Consider the following 18,098-nt stretch of genomic DNA (forward strand, 5'->3'; position numbering starts at 1 on the left):
GCACTCGATTGGCTGGACGTCGCCATTGGGGGTGCCACGCGGCATCGGCTTGGCTCGGGGCGACGGATCGACGGCTGGCCTGGCCGGCCTCATGCCACGAGGAGGAGGAGGAGAGAACAGCACTTCCTTCTCGTCCTCACCACCACCACTCCTACCCGTACTCAATACACAATGGTCGCCTCTCTTGTCGCCAGGAGCTTCGTGAGTATAAAGAGCGTTGGTGCGCCGTCTACAGGAGCAGGAGCAAGCATCGAAGAGGACAGAGTCGCTCTGCACCTTCGACAGTGACGGACAATTTCGTTCTCAATCCCCTCATCGCTCCTCAACCAATCCAACTGACTCTTTTCACGCACCCAGACCCGCTCCGCAACCATGACCGCCTCTCGCGGCTTCGCTACCTCCGCCGTCGCTGGTCGCGACCTCGTCCAGGAGGCCTACCTGCGCGAGCTCAAGGCTTACAAGCCCCCTGCCAAGGTAGGTTCCCCAATCCACCGCCAGGCTCTGTCTCTCCTCTCCACTACAAATCACTGACACTTTCCCTCTCCTGCTTTCTCTCAACCGCTCAACAGTCCGCCGACGCTCACAAGGGCCAAGTTCGTGACTTCCACGCCCCCTCTCCCCCCAAGGCTCCCGAGGCCCCTTCTTCCTCTTCCCTCTCTTCCCAGCTCGAGGCTTACGCCTCCAGCGAGCCGGACCACGCTGATGCTCCCGCTGCCTCCTCGTCTTCGGAGAGCAGCAGCGCTGCCGCGGGTGGATCGGCCTTCCTTGAGGAGGCGAGGGCGGACTACCCTAAAGAGGAGGCGCACCACTAAGCGTTGGCGTTGGATGGGAAAGGTAGACTTGGGGAGGAAGAGATGGTGGAAGAGCTGTCGCTCTGGTACGGCGGGATATGTAGAAGCGCGAAGGAGCGCGCAACACCCAGAGAATCACCAGATACGATTCAGCACCTTCATGCCGATGGGCGCCTTCCGCAACCCACACAGCGTGAGCGAACCGCGGGCGAGCACAGACGTCGAATGGGTGACACTCGATGAGTATTGATGAATGTAGAAAGAGTACAATGCTCGCCGCACCTTTCTCCTTTCCCCGCCTCGGTCCTTCCCGTCCATATGCCTGTCCTGCCCTCACACCGCATCCTCCAGTACCAACCTCGGGCATATGTCCATAGCCAGCAGCTCCTGAAAGAGCAACTTCGTAGCGTATGGCAGCTGAATCTTTCTGATCCCCCTCGTCGACTTGCACGTAGGGCAGTACCCATTATACCCTAGCAAGCCGCATTTCTCGCACACATTGACATCAAAGGCATCTGAGCTGATCATCAACCTCTCGAGGAGAAGTTGCGTGGCTCCATAGCCAATGAGACAGTCACGCTCCATCTCTCCCAGTCGCAACCCACCGTCTCTTGAGCGACCCTCTGTAGGTTGACGAGTGAGCACGGCGCGAGGCCCACGGGCACGGGCGTGCATCTTGTCCAGGACCATGTGCTTCAACTTCTGGTAATAGATCGGCCCCGTGTAGACGTAGCACTCGAGCGGCTCCCCCGTAATGCCGCTAGTCAAGAAATCCTTCCCACCATAGCTGTACCCCGCTTCGATGAGGAGTCGGCTCATGTCCTCCACCTTGCTGCCACCGAAGGCAGTCCCATACTGCAGTGAGCCGGAGATGACACCAGCTTTTCCCGCGAGGAGCTCAATCATCTTTCCTACCGTCATACGGGAGGGGAATCCGTGCGGGTTCATGATGATGTCAGGGTTGATCCCCTGATCGGTAAATGGCATGTCCTCCTGCTGAGCGATCAATCCGCACACACCCTTTTGCCCGTGACGTGACGAGAACTTATCTCCCAGCTCAGGACGACGCGTCTGGCGAAGGAGGGTCTTGATGATCGTCTGGTCCGAATCAGTGTCGGCAAGGAGGATCTGATCGATGTACGAGGGGACTGGCAGCTTGTACTTGGAGGGAGCGTTCTTGTATGCATTCGCTGACGAGAGTCCCCCGGCTGAAGAAGAGGACTGGCCGGCCATGGCGCTGTTGTCGAGGGCATTGAGGGGGGTCTGCTTGTTCACGTAGACGTCGCCATTGTCCACTCGCTCCCCCACTGCGGCGATCCCGTCTCGCTCGAGGACGTCGTATCCTCTCAGGCGGCCACCGCCATTCGGGTCCTCTGGCGCATCAGCGAGACGATCGAATGTGCCGTTGGGATATTTGCGCAGCTGCACGGTGCTCTTCTTCATGACCTGACATCTACCGAACCCTCTGTCCAGCGACGCCTTGTTGAGGACGAGAGCGTCCTCGATATCGTATCCACTGTAGGACATGACGGCTACCATTGCATTCTGCCCCGCAGGGAGCTGCTCGTATCCCACAAGTTCGATGGTCTTGGTCTTGACCATGGGACGTTGCGGGTAGACCATGAGATAGAGCAACGTGTCGATTCGATTGAGCTGATTGTACGCAATGGCGCCGATAGCTTGCTTGCCCATGGCGCATTGATACGTGTTGCGGGGGGATTGATTGTGGTGCGGGTACGGGATGAGCCCCGCAACGGCGCCCAGCAGGGTAAATGGCTCGATCTCGAGATGCGTCGTAGCAGCGCTGATGTCCCGCTCGTAGAGGGCGATATGGGAGTCATTCTCCTCATTGACGTCGAGATACTCGATGATTCCCTCGGTGAGGAAGTCGTCGAAGCTCTTCTTCCCCGCCTTGAGGTCATTGATGTGCGCGGTGGTCACCTTGGGCTCTCCGTCCTCTACGATGATCATTGGGCGACAAATGCGCCCTCCGTCCGAGGCAATGTGAACGTGCTGATGGTGAGTATTGGTATAAATGGAGACGAACTCTGAGATGCGGCCGTGCCTACGGAGCTTGCGGAAAGATGTGACGAAGCGAACAGGGAAGCGGGTGAGGCCAAGCACGCTACCGTTTAGCATGACGATGTACGAGTCTGGGCGGTAGAGCTCCGCGCCCGTAATGAGGTTGATGTCCTCCACTCCCAGCATGAAAGCCGCACGGCGGATAGCGTCTTCGCCGATGTCGGTGGTGATGTGCGTCATGAGGGCCAAATTCTTGACGAGACCGCAAGCTTCTCCCTCGGGCGTGTCGGAGGGGCAAAGCATTCCCCACTGGGAAGGCTGGAGCGCTCGAGGGCCAGAGACTTTGCGCGTCTTTTCGAATTGGGAGCTGATACGCGTCATCATGCCCAAGGCGGCGATGAAAGACAGACGACTGAGGACGTGGGTGATACCGGCACGCTCCATCTTGAAGCGCTTGAGTGACCAGTTGCCGGTCGAGATGGCGCGCGTGAAGCCCGAGGTGATGTGGTCGCCGTGCATCGAGATTGAGTTGTATGCGTCGAACTCGGTGGTGCGATTGGGCTTCTTCAAGATCTTGTCGATGCTCATTTTCAGGTCCGAGTTGAACTTCTTGAACAAGTCCTCAAAGAGGAGAGAGAGGAGCTGCCCCGCGAGCTCGAGTCGCTTATTCCCCACGTAGTCTCGGTCATCGACCATGCTCTCGTCTTGCATGCACATGAGCACACGCCTGACCATTACGGCTACGTAGATTGCCTTGGGGCGGAAATTGAGGTCTTTAACTTCGACGTGGGCCATTACGAGGTTGGCAAGGGCCTCAATAGCTTCCTCTGCAACTGGGCGTCTCGCCTGCATCGGCCTCCTCATGACCTTGACGCGCTGCCCGACATAGTTGAGGGCCTGCTGGCGAGTGAAGATGTTGAGGCGGGCGGCTTCTTCAAGATTGATGGCGAAGAGTTCCTTGTGCGCTTCGTCGTTGCCGGCGACGAGTTGCAGGATCTCACGATCTGACTGGATGCCCATAGCCTTGAAGGCAACGGCGATGGGAATGTCCTCGTGGAAGGAGTTGTGCTTTAGATAGATCTTCGAATGCTTTGTGAGAACGTACGACTTGGACTTTCGCTCGTGCGTGGACGACGTGACCGAGGCTTGGACGACGTTCTTCTTGCTATCTGCCTCGACGATGATACGATTCTTGCTGAGCTGTTCCTGGACGAGGATGACCTTCTCCGTTCCCTTGACGACGAAGTAGCCTCCCGGGTCCAGCGGACACTCATTCATCTTTGCTAGGCCGGCATGACTCTGGTTGCTGAGATGACACTTGTTGGACCTGAGCATGATTGGCATCTTGCCGATGCAGACGTTTCTTCTTCGCACGAGCTTCTGGCCGCGAACGTACTCGATGTTGACGAAGATGCCAGCCGAGTAGGTGAGATCTCGTAGTCTGCACTCGTGAGGGTAGATGGTATTGTTGGTAGCCTCGGTATCGTCTCTCTCTGGAAGACCGACGCGAATGTCTGTGTACTTGAGGAAGAAGCGCGGGTCGATGTCTGATGTGACCTTTTCATTGGCCTTGATGATGTTCTTGAGGTCGACGTCGACGAAGTAGTTGAATGAGTCAATATGCTGCTTGACCAAGCCTTTTACTTTGAGAAAGGCTGGTAGTAATTCCCATTTGTCTTGCACGGTGTGTACTGGCGCTGAGAGGCTCTTTCCCGTGAGCTGAGCTGCTTGGACGATGCGTAGGATCTCATCGTTGGTCTCGTGGCCCGTCGTCTTTGCTCCTGCTTTGGCGGCGAGATCGTGGAGCGATGTGGGTGCGTGTCCTCGTCCGTTGTCATCATCGTCATCGTCACCATCTTCATCGCTCGGGGTCATTGTTCGGCTGCTGCTGCCCTTTGTGGGAACGGGCACGTCTTCCCATCCCTCTCCTGGCTCGTAGTCGGCGAGCATGGCGTCGTAGGGGATTGAAGATGGCCCAGCGTGTGGCGGCTCTTGCGAGTCAGCTCTACGCCTGACATTGCCTCTGCTTGCCATTGTGCCATTCGGTCCAGCCATGGCGGCGAGAGGGTAGAGGAGGAGGAGGAGGAGGAGGTGAAAGAGTGGCGGGAAGAGATTGGTGAAGTTAGTCGACGAGAGTAGCACTTCAAAATCGCCGCTTCGCACACGAGACGACGGATGGGCGGACAGAGACGACGACGACCCACGGACTCGACTGCCGCGCGGCTCAAGTTCAAGTCGCATCGAGGCGGCGGGCAGCCAGGCGGGCGGGCAGGCGTGCGGGCGGGCCAGCCATGAGATGAGAGCAACTTGCGATCCTCTCGACCCATCAAACCTCCACGGAACATACGACATCAACCAGCTCATCGCTCACCATGTCGCAGTCTGTGGGCCCGGACACCGAGTGCGTGGCGCCAGATTCGACGTGTAAAGCAGCTGCTACGATGATCATGACTGACACATCCTCGCTCGCCCCTCACTCACGCAGCCTCAAGACATTGACCGACCATCAAAAGATGGAGCTGGCTCAGAAGGTCAAGGACGATGCGCTTGCTAATCAGCCCCTCATCGGATCACTTGAGCCCATTGACGTCCTCGAGAAGGAGTACGCGGGGGGACAGGGGGTCGACGGCTTCGTTGCCAAAGCAAAGTGGCTGAGGGATGTCGGCGGCTTCTCAGGTGAGCGACGAGCGACGAGCGACGAGCGACAGGGGGGACTCGACGATGTATGCGACCTGCTCACCCCCTCCTCTCGCCGTATGTCCCCAGGCCTCCGACGTACTCGTGGTGATGGAGACTGCTTCTATCGATCCTTCGCCTTTGCCTTTATTCAGCGATTGCTCCACTTCAACGACCGTGAGCGCAATGCAACCTCGCTTTGACGTCGCAATGGCAAGCTGACCTCATGTCCACCATCGCCACGCACCAGGTCCCATGCACCACTTCATCATGAAGCACATTGAGGACACCAAGAGCCTCCTCAAGCAGGCCGGCTTCGATGAGACCGTATAGTGAGCCTTGAGTCCCCTCCGATCATATCACATTTCCGCCACTCACATCGAGCTGCTCCTCCTCCTCCTCGCCCTCACAGCCTCGACTTCTACGGCCCCTTCCATGACCTCCTCGTGCGCATGCACACCACAGATCCGCACGTATCAGAGCTCAACGACGCCGACCTTCAGCGGGCATTCAATGACCCAGAGACCTCCAACTCTATTGTCGTCTATTTGCGTCTCCTCACCTCCGCCTTCCTCAAGCTCAATGAGGATGACTTCCTCCCCTTCCTCTTCACCCTCGAGGACGACTCGGCTGCCGTATTCGAGGGCAAGCCGCCCAACATGGCCACCTTCTGCGCGAATCACGTTGAAGCGATTGGAAAGGAGGCGGACCACGTTCAGATTGCAGCCCTCAGCCGCTGCCTCAAAGTGTCGTTGGACGTGGCTTACCTCTCACAGAATGGCGCTCCACCAGAGACGCCCCTGGCAGAAGAGTTTGAGGAGTTGCACAGCGCCGAGGGAGCGGCAGCATCAAATAGCGGCTCAGCCTCTATCTCAGCCTCGGGTGGCCTCGAGGTGCCAGGCAGCGAAGCGGCCCAGATGAGGAGAGCGAGGGACGACCCGTCCAAGTGCGATATTGTCCACTTTGAGATTCCGGGGGCCGTCGCTCACATTGATATTGGGACGCTACTGTTCAGGCCGGGACACTACGATGTGCTGGTCAGTGCTCCTCCGCCAGCGAGCCCGGAGGTGGTCATTCCCAGGGCGGGGCAGCAGGGGAAGCAATGAGGCGCGGGTGGCGAGGCGCGTGGGACGAGGGGTCGACGCGTCGAAGGTTTGAGGTATGGAAAGCAGTCATAGGCGTGCGGCTACCCAAGGAGCAGGTGCTCGCGCGTCCAGGGAGGGGTGAGGGCCAGCAATGGCGGGAGCAGAGGGGCAGCTCTGAGAGCACGGCAGTCACGTTGTCAAGCGGCGGAGAGCCGCAGTGCGCCCACCTCTAGTACCCTCCTTCAGCTAGACACGACCCCTCTTGAATACGACTACTGAATTCGCGAGCTGTGAATGCAGGGCAAGTGTGAGCGCATGGTGAAGCGCCGGGCTTGCGGTCGCAAAATGCAAGCTGTTTATGTAATAACAGTTTGATTCCATTGCCAGATTGCACCTATGGCTCAGTGGTTAGCGCGTGGAGCTGTTATTTCTAGGCAGATCACTCCAAGGTCCCTGGTTCGAAACCAGGTAGGTGCGCTCTTTTTGCCCGCACTCACGTTGGCCGGTCGATCATCGTCGGCTGTTCTTTTGCGGCAAACCGACAGCGAATCATGAAGAGCCTGCGGTGGTGCGGCAGATTTGAGAACATCAATGGCATGGCAACGGGAGCGGCGGTTGCGAATGGCCCACGCAGGGCTGGCAGAGCGCTCTGGCATGTCTGGGCCCGTCTGGCGGCGGACGACGTCTCGGGCTACTGAGCGGGAAGGAGATGGCAATTTCGATAATAGAGGGAGGTGCTTTGGCAGAGGAATCGCTATGAGTAGGCAGCGCTTGTGTAGACGTGGACTAGCAGTACAGAGTGTAGATGAGTGGGCGAGATGGCGCAGTCTTGCTGCTTCTCATTTAGGCTGTGTCCACCTCTCCCTCCTATTCTTCCTCATCGTCGTCCTCTTTCTCATCGTCGCCGCGACGAGCCGCTTTACCATTCAGGTGCGGCCGTGATTGAACGATCGTGTCATCGCCCTCTTCATTATCTCCCTCATCCCCGTTCGCACGCGCGGTCACCTCCCTCTCGCGCTGCTCCTGTCTAAATTGCTTCTGAGCCCACTCAGCCGTATACTCGGCCACGGGCGGCTCCTCTTGCTCATCGGCTGTGTCGCCTTCTGGCCGCTGCTGACTGGCTTGCTTGCCCTGCGCCAGCGCATCGCCCTCGTCTTCGTCGACCTCGGCGATGGAGGAACCAGAAGCCCCACTGACGCTTCGATAGTCATCGATGCTCGCGCTGGCTAGGCTCTCCGTCGGGATCCCCTCATCGTCGTCGTCATCTACATCGCGCAAAGCAGGCGCGGGCGTCGGCCCCAGAGTACGTCGCGGTGGAAGAGACTTGGAGCGATTCGCCCCGTCAGAGAAGGAGCGTGAGGCTCGCTTTTGAGCTGCCGTGGCTGATGGGCTCGTGGCGGAGGGTGAGGTGGGGCTGAGTGCACTTGGAGCTGTAGGTTGAGGAGAGACGCGCTGTGGAGCGTCAATCGTAGCATTGCGAGGCGTCTGTTGCTGTGCAATCCCCGACGTCTCCGCCTTGGCCGGACTGCTCTGCTGCCCTGCAGATGTTTGCCTGCGATGCCCATGATGATGCGGGTGGGGATGAAGCCGGAAGCGCTCGCTTCCGAAGACGATCTCGGATCCAAAGGCCCACGCTTCCCCAACGTCGTCGTTAGCCCGTTCCTCGCCGTCCCCGTCCTCGCTACCCGGCACGACGGAGCGCGGTGGGACCGTGGGATGGAGATTGGGGGATGTGCGGGCCGAGGCGTGTTGAGGCAGGGGTTGGCCGTGCGGTGGATTCCCAGCGGTACGCCTCTTGGAGGGCGAGGAGGAACGACGCTTGTGTTGAGGGGCGGGAGGTGAGAGAGGAGGCTGCGTGGTCGTCTGCGGCGAAACTCGGCGAGCTGCCTCTTCTTTGCCGGAGGACGAGCTCTTCTTGCTTGCAGCCTTTTCCGCCTCGCCACCAGCTCGTTGCGTAGGCTGCTGAGCCTCGATGCCCGCGCCAGTCGCTGTTGTGCCCGTACTCGTGCTTGACTCGCCATCGTCGCTGCCACCCACAGAGCCAGACGAAGGCACAGTGGACCCTCGTCTTGATGCGCCTGCAGAGCTGCCGCTCGCCTGACGTGTCTGGCCGCCTTTCACCGAACCTTGCTCCTCACCTTCCTCTTCAGCCTCACTGGATGCAGACCCCAAGCTCTGCTGGTGTCGCAGCGAGGAAGCACCCTTTGTGGATGAGGCTGAGTTCGGCACCGCCCCGCCAGCGGCTAGTGCTTGCATCGCCGCCGTAGCATCCTGACCTTTGTGAATGGGCTTCGGGCTCAGACCACCCTGTTGTGACAGTGGCGCAAGCATGGCCTGACTCGGGTAAGCCATCTGGCTTCTCTGTCGGCCCAAACCCCTCGCCATCTCCTCAAACGCGAAGCTGCCCCCATGACCACTGGGCTGCACATGATGACTTGTCCGCCTAGGTGGCAAGGAATCATAGTAGAGCTCACGCATCGTCCTCGCGTCGACGTAGTAGGGCGGGTGATTGCCGTTGGGCATGTATCGATGGCGCGTGGGCGGGGTGTCGGGTGCGCGCGCTACCACGTCTTCACGCTCCTCGCAGAGTTCGGCCAATTGCGTGGAAACTCGTTGGCCGCGATTTTGCAGAATGCGAGTCGCACGCATGAACTCGCCGCGGATCGTGTAGAGGCCATCCTTTGTGACTGTACGAGAGACGTTGTAGCCTAGTTGGAAGGGGTCTTCGATGCAGAGCTACGAGCGCGAAGCGGGAAGGGGGGAGACATCCAGTCAGCGCTCGGCGCGCTGCTACTTATCCCCTTGTATTCTCGGCGCCTGCTACATACCTCTGCGCTCCACACGCCTCCATCCTTCGGGATGAGCCCACCCTCCGTCCTCAAACTGATCACATCGCGCGAGTACACGAATTCCTTGGCAAAGTATCTGAAGAAGTCGATGAGCAGCTCCGCCACATTCTCGTTGCTCTGACTCTGCCACTCCTTCCTCAGCGTAGCCATATCGTCGTAGAAGTAGATGTTGTGGCCGTTGAGTTCCACCTCCTCCGTGCTGAGCGGCTTAGTGGGCGGAATGCGCTGCAGATTCGGTAGAATGGCTGGCCTTTTGACGTGGCACAGGAAGAAAAGGACAAGGAGCGTGTATCCGTACGAGGAAAGGGTGCCCATGAAGGGGGTGTTGAGCTTGCGACGCTTAGTCCAGACCTTGAGGAAGAGGACGAGCGTGCGCAATCGCGGCGGATCGACCATGGCGTAGCTGAGGAGTAGGCGCGTATTCTCCAGCGCGAGCCGGTTCTCAAAGCCAATGTCGCACGAAATCTCGTAGGGGAACTCACTGCTTGAGGCGCGAGAGAGCTTGATGATGGGGATGCGGGCTTTGGGGAGGGGCAAGACCTTGTAGTCTGTCTCTGAGCGTATGACTTCGGCAAGGCGTTCCACGAGCTCAGAAGCTGACAACGCTTGTCGTGCTTCTTGAGCGGCCTCGCTGGAATCTTTGCCCGCGATGAGGCAGCACAAATCCATGTCTGCGGGGGCGCGTGGGAGTTAGTCAATGACCTGGCCCTCGATGTTTCATGCACGCTCGCTGCTCACCTGAATTCCGCAGCGCGAAGCCATTCGCCATGCTCCCGAATGCGAGTAGCTTCGCCCCTGGGCTGACCTTCCCTGTCAATCTCTCCAGTTGCCGTCTCGTTGCTTCCTTCATACGATACTCCTCCTCGGTGGGTAGCATCGGGCTCAAAAAGGCGATGATGCAGTTGGTGAGCTCGGCCGTGTAGCGCTCGTATGAGATGGCAGGCTGCTGTTGCTGCTGCTGTTGGTGATGGCCATGCTGATGATGCTGCGCTTGGTTATGGTGGGAGAGCATCGAGGGTGGCAAGGTGCCATTGGCAACCTGCTGAGCAATTTGAGCGCGCAGCTGCGGATTGTCCCTCAGTCTCGTAGATGAGGATGAAGCGCCGCTGTTGCCATACCCTTGAGTTCCACCTTCTCTACCAGTCGCGCCCGCACCGGTCGTCGAGGACGCAGGCATGGCCGACCTCGATCTCCCAGACTGAGCGTAGTGAATACTACCAGGCAGTGAAGCTGCCCGACCAGGATATGGAGCCGAGAGGACCGGGACACCACTGCCGCCGCTGCCGTTGCCGCTGGCACCGCCGCCTGTTGCTCCCTCGTCGACATGGGTCCGCCCGTCAATCGGCCCCGGTTGAGTCCATTCGCCGCCCGTCGTCGTGAGATTGGTAGTGGTGTTGGAGGAGTTGCCATTGAATGCGGCAGGAGAGTAAGGCATAGCATTAGGCGACGGAACGAAGCTCTGAGTGGGTGAAGTACTGGATGAAGGGACGCCCAGCGTGGTGGCGGCAGCCTGAAGCTGAGCAGCGGCAGCAGCAGCGGCTGCGGCGGCCGTATGCTGGTGGTGATGAGGTTGGTATGCATATATGCTAGAGTCGTAGGTGCTGTGGTCGTGCATCGGACGAGCGGCCACGAATGCTGGTTGTGATGGGGGCGAGGTCGCGATGCTGCCACCCATTGTGGATCGGCGGGATGAAGAAGATGAAGATGAGGCGGCTGCTTGTCCTGCCCCTCTCTCGTCAAAGGACTCTCTGCGCGCAGGCGAAGCCCTTGATACGTTTGGGCCAGATGCCAGCGGGGTATTGAGCATTTGACTACTCGTCAGAGCCGCGGACTGAGGTTGTGACACAACGGGCGACGCCGGGAGATGTGTTGGCGGTCGAGCAGATTGCTGTGCTGCGGGAAGGGGCGACTTCTTGGTGCTGCTGCTGGTGGCGCCGCCGCCGCCGCTGCTGCTGCTGACGCTCGAGCTCCTCTTAGACGTCGACTTGGAAGATCTCTGATCGGTGCTCATGATACCTTAGAATCGCACTTCTTTTCTTTCTCGCACTCCTCAGTGGCGGCGTCTCTGCTGCGCTTTCTCTCTGTGCCTCTACGTCGGAAAGATGGCCAACCGACGGAGGATTCAGATGCAGGTAGAAAGGTCTGATGTGGTCCGGGCTATGAGGGCATGAGGAGAGGGGTAGCAAAGGAAAAGGAGGAGCGGCTGGTGGCGTTGAGCTGTCTGTGATGCTGAGATCGACGATCGTGGCCCCTCTCGTCGATTGATGAGGAGGATGGTTTAGAGTGAAGGCGGCTGGCACACATCTCTCGCTGTGCCCTTGCCGCCGTCCGAGCAACACTTGGACTGACTTTCTGGCCGGACGGCCGTCGACGAGATCGACGCGAGCGGGACGGAGCGAGCGGGCGGGCGGGGGCCAGGCGAATACGCGCGCCTCTTTACGGTGGGCTACCGAGTCGAGTGCGAAAGATCGAGCTGATGAGCATATCATCTTCGAGTCGAGGGTGGGCAGCGGCGATTCAAGACAGCTCAATCGAAGATCATCAGGATGCTGCGTTCGTCGCGCGTCATTACAGCGACTCGCAACCTCTGGCCCGCTTTGCGGCCATTGCTAAGCAGCGTCGAGGCGCCCGAGATGAGGATGCACGAGAAGTTTGCGCTGCAGCTCGAATATGGATTCGGCCAACATGAGACTCATCCTGACACTCATCGACTTTGCGCTTCAGCATTACGCAGCTGGCCTGACTGCGGATTCCCTCGACGCCGCTCTACTTCGGCTCCCTTAACCGCTGGTCACGAGCAAACAGTGTCAGGTGAAGGTGTACATTGGCATCAATTCAGTTGCCAAAAGGCCATATACGAAGTATAGACAGAGCTCGCAGCTACTCCGTCTTAAGCCTCAACAGCGGCAACGGGGGCAGCGGTGGCCTTCTTTCCACGGGCCTTCCTGGCGTAGGGGGCCTTGCGGGATCGCTGGCTGCGCATGATCATCGAGGCGCGGGCGACGGCAGCCTAGCGAGCACGGAGGAGAGGATTGAAAGGGTCGACAGGTCAGTACGGTATTCGTCGCTAGTGAGCAAGATTGCACAAAGCCTGTCTCCATGTCCATCCATCTCCCTGCACGCTCTCTCCTATGTTGACCTGCCGACGAGATGTTTCCCATCACCCTTCGCCGAATAGGCTTCCATCCTTATTCGCACAGCACCGATCTGCCTTTGCAGGCAGAGAGGCGGAAGGGGGACGGGGTGACGAGAAGGCAAGCCAGACTGGCTGGACATGATCTCCTCGCCAACGTCTTTCTAGCACCGCTAATACGCCCAGCCCCTCATCGGGTGTTTAGGCCAGTCCAGGTGGGTTCTAGCGCAGTGCAATCTCCACCATTCCCAAGCAGCTCCCTTCGGTGCCTCGCTCTGCGTGTCTTGCCTCTCTAGTGTGTCCTGTGATGGCTTCCTCTTTCCTCGCCCGAGTACCTCCCCCACCTCCAAACCGCTTCGATCTCTGCGTAGGCTCTCCACGGCAACTCACCTTCCTCAGATCAGGCCTGTAGCCGTTCTTGGCGACGATGTTGGCGACCTTGCCAGCCGCGCGACGGGAGCCACCCTTCTTGACGACGTACTCGGAGCGGGTGTTGGCGACCTGGTTGGGGGCAGACTTGGTCTTGCGGGTCGAGACGACGACACCACGGCCCTTGGGGGCGGCCTCGATGCCGACGGACTTGTCGTTGACGATGCCAGAGTACTGTGTGCGACAATAAAGGAGGCAAAATGAGGTTAGGGGATGGCTGCTCATTGAGGTGTGCCTTGTTGGTGGGAGCGGGTGCTACGCACAGTGTACGAGTGAATGGCAGCAAGGTTGTTAGGCTCGCGAGAGAAGACCTTGCCGAGGCCCTTCTGCTTAACGATGAAGGAGCTGCTCTGGCGGGTGAGGAGCCATTGAAGGTCCTGAGAGTGGGCAGAAGCGGATGCGACCATTTTTGATTGAGGATTTGACGAGGTTGGAGGGGATTGGGTGATGGTAGTGAAGACGCTGGGCCGAATCCTTCTCAGCGCAGCCCGCTCACCGCGCAGTCCAAGCAGGCCGCTCGCTCGATGACTTTGCTCCTCTGCTTGGCCTCGACTTGTGGGCCTGCCCGCTCGCCCGCCTCGCTCGCGTGGCTTCCAGGCCCGTGCCTAAAGTGAGCGGGCTGAGTAGAGCCGGGCGGGCTGCGTCAGTCGGGCGTGGCGTTGCCAGTCGAGGTGGAGCGGTTCAGTCGGCTCAGTCGCAGCCGCATCTTACCATCCATCTTCATCCTCATCACCGACAAAACCAATCAAGCTATCAAGCTATTATGACAGCTCTCCGCCCCTCCATGGCGGCACTGAGCCGCTCAATGCTGCGTAGTGGCATGAGCAAGCAAGTGCCTCGAGCATCAACCATTCTCCCCCTTCGCCCACCAGTCCTCGGCCAGCTGCGTGGCGTAAGGACAAGTCCCTTTGGACGAGGCAACAACAACAACGGTAGCAGCTCTGGTCTCGGCGCAGGAGGGTCAGGGTCTCAAGCAGTTGGCGCTCAAACAGCGCCAGTGCCTTCCTTCTCCTTCCCTCACGAGGCTCCCTCCGCCGACGCCCCTCGCTCCTTCTCGGCGCCCGGTGGCTGGACTCGAGCTCTGACTTCGTTGGGTATCATCGGTGGTACGGCTCTCGCAGCCAATGCCTTTTTGAACCGTGAGACGCGCGATGGGCCCATGGACGCCTTCTCTCGGGAATACCTCAACAGCACCTTTAAGTACCTCGCCGGTGGACTGACTATGACCGCCGGAGCCGCAGTGGCGCTGCATCGTATTGGCTTCTCGTACCGTCTCATGTCAGCCAACCCGTGGCTCGTCCTTGGTCTGGGTCTCGCCACCTCCATCGGCGGAATGATCGGGGCACAGACTCTCGAGCCTGGATCTCCAGGGAAGCTGCTCAGCTGGGCTGTCTTCAACGCCTCGCAGGCCGCAGTGCTTAGCCCACTGCTCTTCTTTAGCCCCGCACTTCTCGCTCGCGCTGGTCTGTACACCGCAGGCATCGTCGGCTCAATCTGCTACGTAGGCGCAACGGCCAAGGACGGGCAGTACCTGTGGATGGGCGGCCCCCTCCTTGCTGGTGTGACAGTCGTCGCGCTCAGCTCCCTCGCTCCCATGATCCTCCCCGCAACAGCCTTCCGCACTCTCGTCGCCACTGAGGCCATCTCCCTCTACGGTGGTCTCGCGGTGTTCAGCGGCTTTGTTTTGTGGGACACGCAGAAGATCTTGGCCCACGCAAAGGCAGCTCAGGCTGGGTATGTCAGGGCTGACCCTCTCCGCGAGTCGATTGGCCTCGAGCTGGATGTGATCAACATCTTTGTCAGGATGGTGCAGATTTTGGCAATGCAGCAGAACGGCGGCAAGAAGAAATAGGCTGGCAGTGAGCTAAGCCAAGCTGCGGTCGTCGTGCGAGTACCATGTCACATCTCTGTAATTCTGTTCAAACTATCAATGGTATCACCACCTCTCACCGTACCCCGCCTCGCCGCCATGTCACTCGCCCTCTCCCCCTCTTGCGACGGTCCCGCACGCAAAGCCTGTCGCGAAGCCCACGCTGGCCTCGACGATCTGCTTGACCGCGTCAACCTCCGCCCCGTCCCTCGCAGGGTAGATCATCAAGTACGTAGGCGGCAACTTTTGCAGCCCTCTCGACCCACCACCCCTATTCGTCAGCACAGGAGGGTATGCACGACCCCACCTCCTCGCCTGAGCTTCGCCACTGAACAAGGTTCCCACAATCGGAAGCCTAGCTAGATCGAGCAGCACTGTCGGTGGCCACCAGAAACCCTTCTTCCCAAAGCCAGCCAGCGGATGCAGCTCCCCCCAACCTGCCTTGATCACCTCGTGCGCATCAGCGGGCGAGAGGAGGCAATGCAAACTTCCCTCATCCACGCTCTCCTCTGCGTCGTGGACGTGGCAGATTTCTCTGCTGGGCAAAAGGGATAGGTAATGCGTTGCCAGCGGGGAAGGGGCGCTGTTGTTGGCTGAGGGGTGGTGGAATAGGGCGTTGAGGTGGGAAGGCGGGGAGCGCTCCAATTTTGAGGAGCCCAACGTGAGGATCGTAGGGTGCAGATTGCTGAGATGATGTAGGTGGGTGAGAATGAGCTGTCGCGTCTCATTATTACCGCCTTCCAAACATCTATGCGGCACCACACCCTTGATTCTCGGTCTTCTCCCTCCCCTTCGTACAGGCAGCTTTCCCTCTCCTAGTAGATTCGGCTCGTGGCCCCTTCCCAGGTCAGCTGGAGGCAAGAAGCTCGTCCCAGTGGTTGCGGATCGAGGCAGGGAGATAGGCCAGAGAATGAGATTGTGTATCAGCCAGCCGAAGAAGGAATGTGGGAGGAAGCCCCCTGGCCCGAGCGAGTAGTAAAGGATATACTGCCGGCGGACGGGAAAGGTATCAGCGTGAATGAAGTGAGTACAAGGGTGATTTGCGGGAGGGCAGAAGCGGACGCACATCCTCCCAGGCTTTGCTGAGGAGCCAGCTTGCTAAGATCGAGCCCAGGGTCGCGACACTGGCTGGTGCACGGGCGTACAGATCTCGTAGGAGGGAGAAGGCGTTGCGGCTGTTGAGGGAGTAAGAGGTGCGAGAAGCGGCCATTCTGAGCTTTCTGAGAGACACACGTCGATGCGCCGCTGCGATGATAGAGGATATGTTGAGCTTCTTGCGCTGTGTAGACTTTGTGAGTCTCGCTGGCCCGCGTCTTGATGTTGCGGTAGATGGGCAAGAAAGTCGCGATCGGTACGCGGCTGTCGTGCGACTTCTGGATGTGGAGCTCCTCGCGGCCCGCCCTGGGCACCGCGATGAGGCGATGCGGTCCAATGGGCTCGTGAGGGATGCCCAGGCTGAGAAGCGAGTCAGTTGGACCAGCAGTCGAGTGGAGCGACATCCTGTACTATCACGACTGTGCCTCCGGTGGGTTTGGAACACCATTGCGGTCGGCGAATGACCTACGCTATACCACACTCATCCCGTCTTCGCGCCCTCCACGCACGCTCGCGACTTGGCAACCACTGCTGTTGATAGCTAGAGTGGTGAGCTTCAGCGTCTCGCCCGCCTCTACAGTCGCCAGCAGAGGAGAAGTTCGAGAGAAATCGTATCGTTGAGAGTCAAGAGAGCTACAAAGACAACTGAGAAAGGATAGAGGCTGAGACGACACGGCGAGCGGAGGGGAGCGAAGGGATGTAGTAGTGACGGCGACGACGACGTGCGGCCGGGTCGAGAAGCTCAATGGGCTAGCTGGAAGGATAGTTGGTTGTTCTTGTGACTCCTCGTTGATCCGGCTGACGTTGAGGAAGGGTACGACTCTGTCGCGCTCTCCCTTAGTCGCTGTCAGCACCCTTCTTTCCCTTCTTGCCGCCAGTGTAGGCAGCCTTCTCGTCCTCGGCGCGCTTCTTGTCACGCTCGGCCATGTCGATGTAAGGCTTCTTCTGGGCGTCGCTCATCTCCTTCCAGGTAGCGCCGAGGATGCGGCCAATCTCGCCTGAGGAATGCGAAAGGGTGGGGCGAGGAGTAGGTGTGAGTAGGGGGGATAGAGTGGGCGCGCGTGGTAAAAGGCCTTGCTCACCGAAAGTGGCTTCCGGGTTCTCGGCCTTGGTGCGCTCACGCTGGTCCTGAGAGAAGAACATGTACGCAGACAGGGCACGCTTGGGGGCGTCCTTGTCCTGGTGCGCGGCGAGGAAAGAAAGAGAGGAGGGAGTCAGACGCCTGCAGTGGGGATCGGGCGGTGGATGACCGCAAGCGTGGATGGCTCAGCGACTCACCTTCTTGGTCTTCTTGGTGGTAGCAGCGGCGGAGGTAGCCTTCTTGGGTGCCATGGTGATTAGTGTACGGTGGGGTGGTGTGGTGGTCTGCGCAGGCGGAGAGGGGTGGATGTATGCAGCATGGATCGAGGAAAGGGAGGAGGCACGAGGGGCGAGGAGGAGCGGATATTGGTGGTCAGCTGGCCATTTCTCGTGCTTTCGGCGTGGTAATATGCTCTGCTGGTCGTCGAACGTCAGTCACGCCCTACACCGTGGCAGGCGACGCGATCGCTGGCCAGTGCATGCGTGCATACACGGTGTGGATGCGTCGATGATGATGACGAGCACAGGTGCGGACGAGAGGCTGAGCCAGCTCTCGATCCACCCGGATGCTGTTCGCCCTCTTCTCGATATGCCCTGAGCAGCGCGTCGATGGTAGCGACCAAGCCAAGGCCATAACCACGACGTCGCTGAGCCAGCCTAGCAGCGCCAGGCGCAGGCGTAGGCTTGTAGGCTGCGTAGGCCTGAGACGCGTCCCAGCCTGGCCTGGCTGGCTCACGCTCAAGCGTAGGGCTCAGCGCTCAGCGTAGGCGCAGGGGAGCGGATGGGTGATTTTGGGTCGATTCGACGAGATACCGAAAAGCGCAAGTCCACGTCCCTCGAGCTCATAGAGTCGCGCAATGCTACGTGCTAAAACTCACCTTTAAGGGTCAAATCGAGTTGAGGATACGATGATGAGGTTGGTGGTAAGAGCGTAGGCTGGCTGGCGGGCGGCGGTGTGGTGTGTTGGCGCGGCGAGCGAGAGCGGGCTCATCAGCCAGAGCCAGGCGGGCGCAAGCAAGCCAGGCGGCGGCAAGCCAGGCGCGAGGCCCAGGGCGGCCACACAGTCAC

General features: G+C 59.4%; 9 protein-coding genes and 1 non-coding gene across 10 annotated transcripts; 5 read left to right on the forward strand and 5 right to left on the reverse strand.

The window, feature by feature from the left end:
• Positions 1-148: 148 nt before the first annotated feature.
• BDZ90DRAFT_233451 (hypothetical protein) lies at positions 149-1,099 on the forward strand. The gene is made up of 3 exons (XM_025506638.1): positions 149-201; positions 358-474; positions 570-1,099. The coding sequence occupies exons 1-3, from the start codon at positions 172-174 to the stop codon at positions 810-812; spliced, it is 390 nt and encodes a 129-aa protein (XP_025360927.1). The 5' UTR covers positions 149-171; the 3' UTR covers positions 813-1,099.
• A 25-nt stretch (positions 1,100-1,124) lies between these two features.
• BDZ90DRAFT_254390 (beta and beta-prime subunits of DNA dependent RNA-polymerase) lies at positions 1,125-4,688 on the reverse strand (the record flags this gene model as incomplete). Its single annotated transcript, XM_025507820.1, has 1 exon — positions 1,125-4,688. One exon carries the CDS (start codon positions 4,686-4,688, stop codon positions 1,125-1,127), a length of 3,564 nt encoding a protein of 1,187 aa, XP_025360928.1.
• A 610-nt stretch (positions 4,689-5,298) lies between these two features.
• On the forward strand, positions 5,299-6,780 carry BDZ90DRAFT_233452 (cysteine proteinase). Its single transcript, XM_025506639.1, has 4 exons — positions 5,299-5,489; positions 5,580-5,666; positions 5,740-5,821; positions 5,902-6,780. The coding sequence occupies exons 1-4, from the start codon at positions 5,327-5,329 to the stop codon at positions 6,593-6,595; spliced, it is 1,026 nt and encodes a 341-aa protein (XP_025360929.1). The 5' UTR covers positions 5,299-5,326; the 3' UTR covers positions 6,596-6,780.
• A 184-nt stretch (positions 6,781-6,964) lies between these two features.
• On the forward strand, positions 6,965-7,051 carry BDZ90DRAFT_t36. Its single transcript has one exon. It is a non-coding gene; the product is annotated as a tRNA-Asn (tRNA).
• Positions 7,052-7,270: 219 nt separating this feature from the next.
• On the reverse strand, positions 7,271-11,696 carry BDZ90DRAFT_242159 (hypothetical protein). Its single transcript, XM_025507408.1, has 3 exons — positions 10,162-11,696; positions 9,403-10,094; positions 7,271-9,310 (listed from the first exon to the last, which is right to left on the reverse strand). Exons 1-3 carry the CDS (start codon positions 11,432-11,434, stop codon positions 7,442-7,444), a joined length of 3,834 nt encoding a protein of 1,277 aa, XP_025360930.1. The 5' UTR covers positions 11,435-11,696; the 3' UTR covers positions 7,271-7,441.
• A 659-nt stretch (positions 11,697-12,355) lies between these two features.
• BDZ90DRAFT_205536 (ribosomal protein L28e) lies at positions 12,356-13,368 on the reverse strand (the record flags this gene model as incomplete). The annotated part of the gene is made up of 3 exons (XM_025503942.1): positions 12,356-12,433; positions 12,947-13,159; positions 13,249-13,368. Coding segments are annotated over 3 exons (411 nt in total), but the record flags the coding sequence as incomplete, so codon positions are not given.
• Positions 13,369-13,658: 290 nt separating this feature from the next.
• BDZ90DRAFT_52156 (hypothetical protein) lies at positions 13,659-15,138 on the forward strand. The gene has a single exon (XM_025509643.1). The coding sequence runs from the start codon at positions 13,749-13,751 to the stop codon at positions 14,835-14,837; it is 1,089 nt and encodes a 362-aa protein (XP_025360932.1). The 5' UTR covers positions 13,659-13,748; the 3' UTR covers positions 14,838-15,138.
• Positions 14,958-16,065, reverse strand: BDZ90DRAFT_222325 (hypothetical protein; the record flags this gene model as incomplete). The annotated part of the gene is made up of 2 exons (XM_025504523.1): positions 14,958-15,842; positions 15,922-16,065. The coding sequence occupies 2 exons, from the start codon at positions 16,063-16,065 to the stop codon at positions 14,958-14,960; spliced, it is 1,029 nt and encodes a 342-aa protein (XP_025360933.1).
• Positions 16,066-16,788: 723 nt separating this feature from the next.
• BDZ90DRAFT_52237 (hypothetical protein) lies at positions 16,789-17,773 on the forward strand. Its single transcript, XM_025509644.1, has 2 exons — positions 16,789-16,844; positions 17,052-17,773. The coding sequence occupies exon 2, from the start codon at positions 17,212-17,214 to the stop codon at positions 17,626-17,628; it is 417 nt and encodes a 138-aa protein (XP_025360934.1). The 5' UTR covers positions 16,789-16,844; positions 17,052-17,211; the 3' UTR covers positions 17,629-17,773.
• Positions 16,830-17,132, reverse strand: BDZ90DRAFT_205996 (high mobility group box; the record flags this gene model as incomplete). Its single annotated transcript, XM_025503953.1, has 2 exons — positions 16,830-16,948; positions 17,033-17,132. Coding segments are annotated over 2 exons (219 nt in total), but the record flags the coding sequence as incomplete, so codon positions are not given.
• Positions 17,774-18,098: the final 325 nt, after the last annotated feature.

The sequence above is a fragment of the Jaminaea rosea genome, assembly GCF_003144245.1.
Source record: "Jaminaea rosea strain MCA 5214 unplaced genomic scaffold BDZ90scaffold_11, whole genome shotgun sequence".
NCBI lineage: Eukaryota > Fungi > Basidiomycota > Exobasidiomycetes > Microstromatales > Jaminaea > Jaminaea rosea.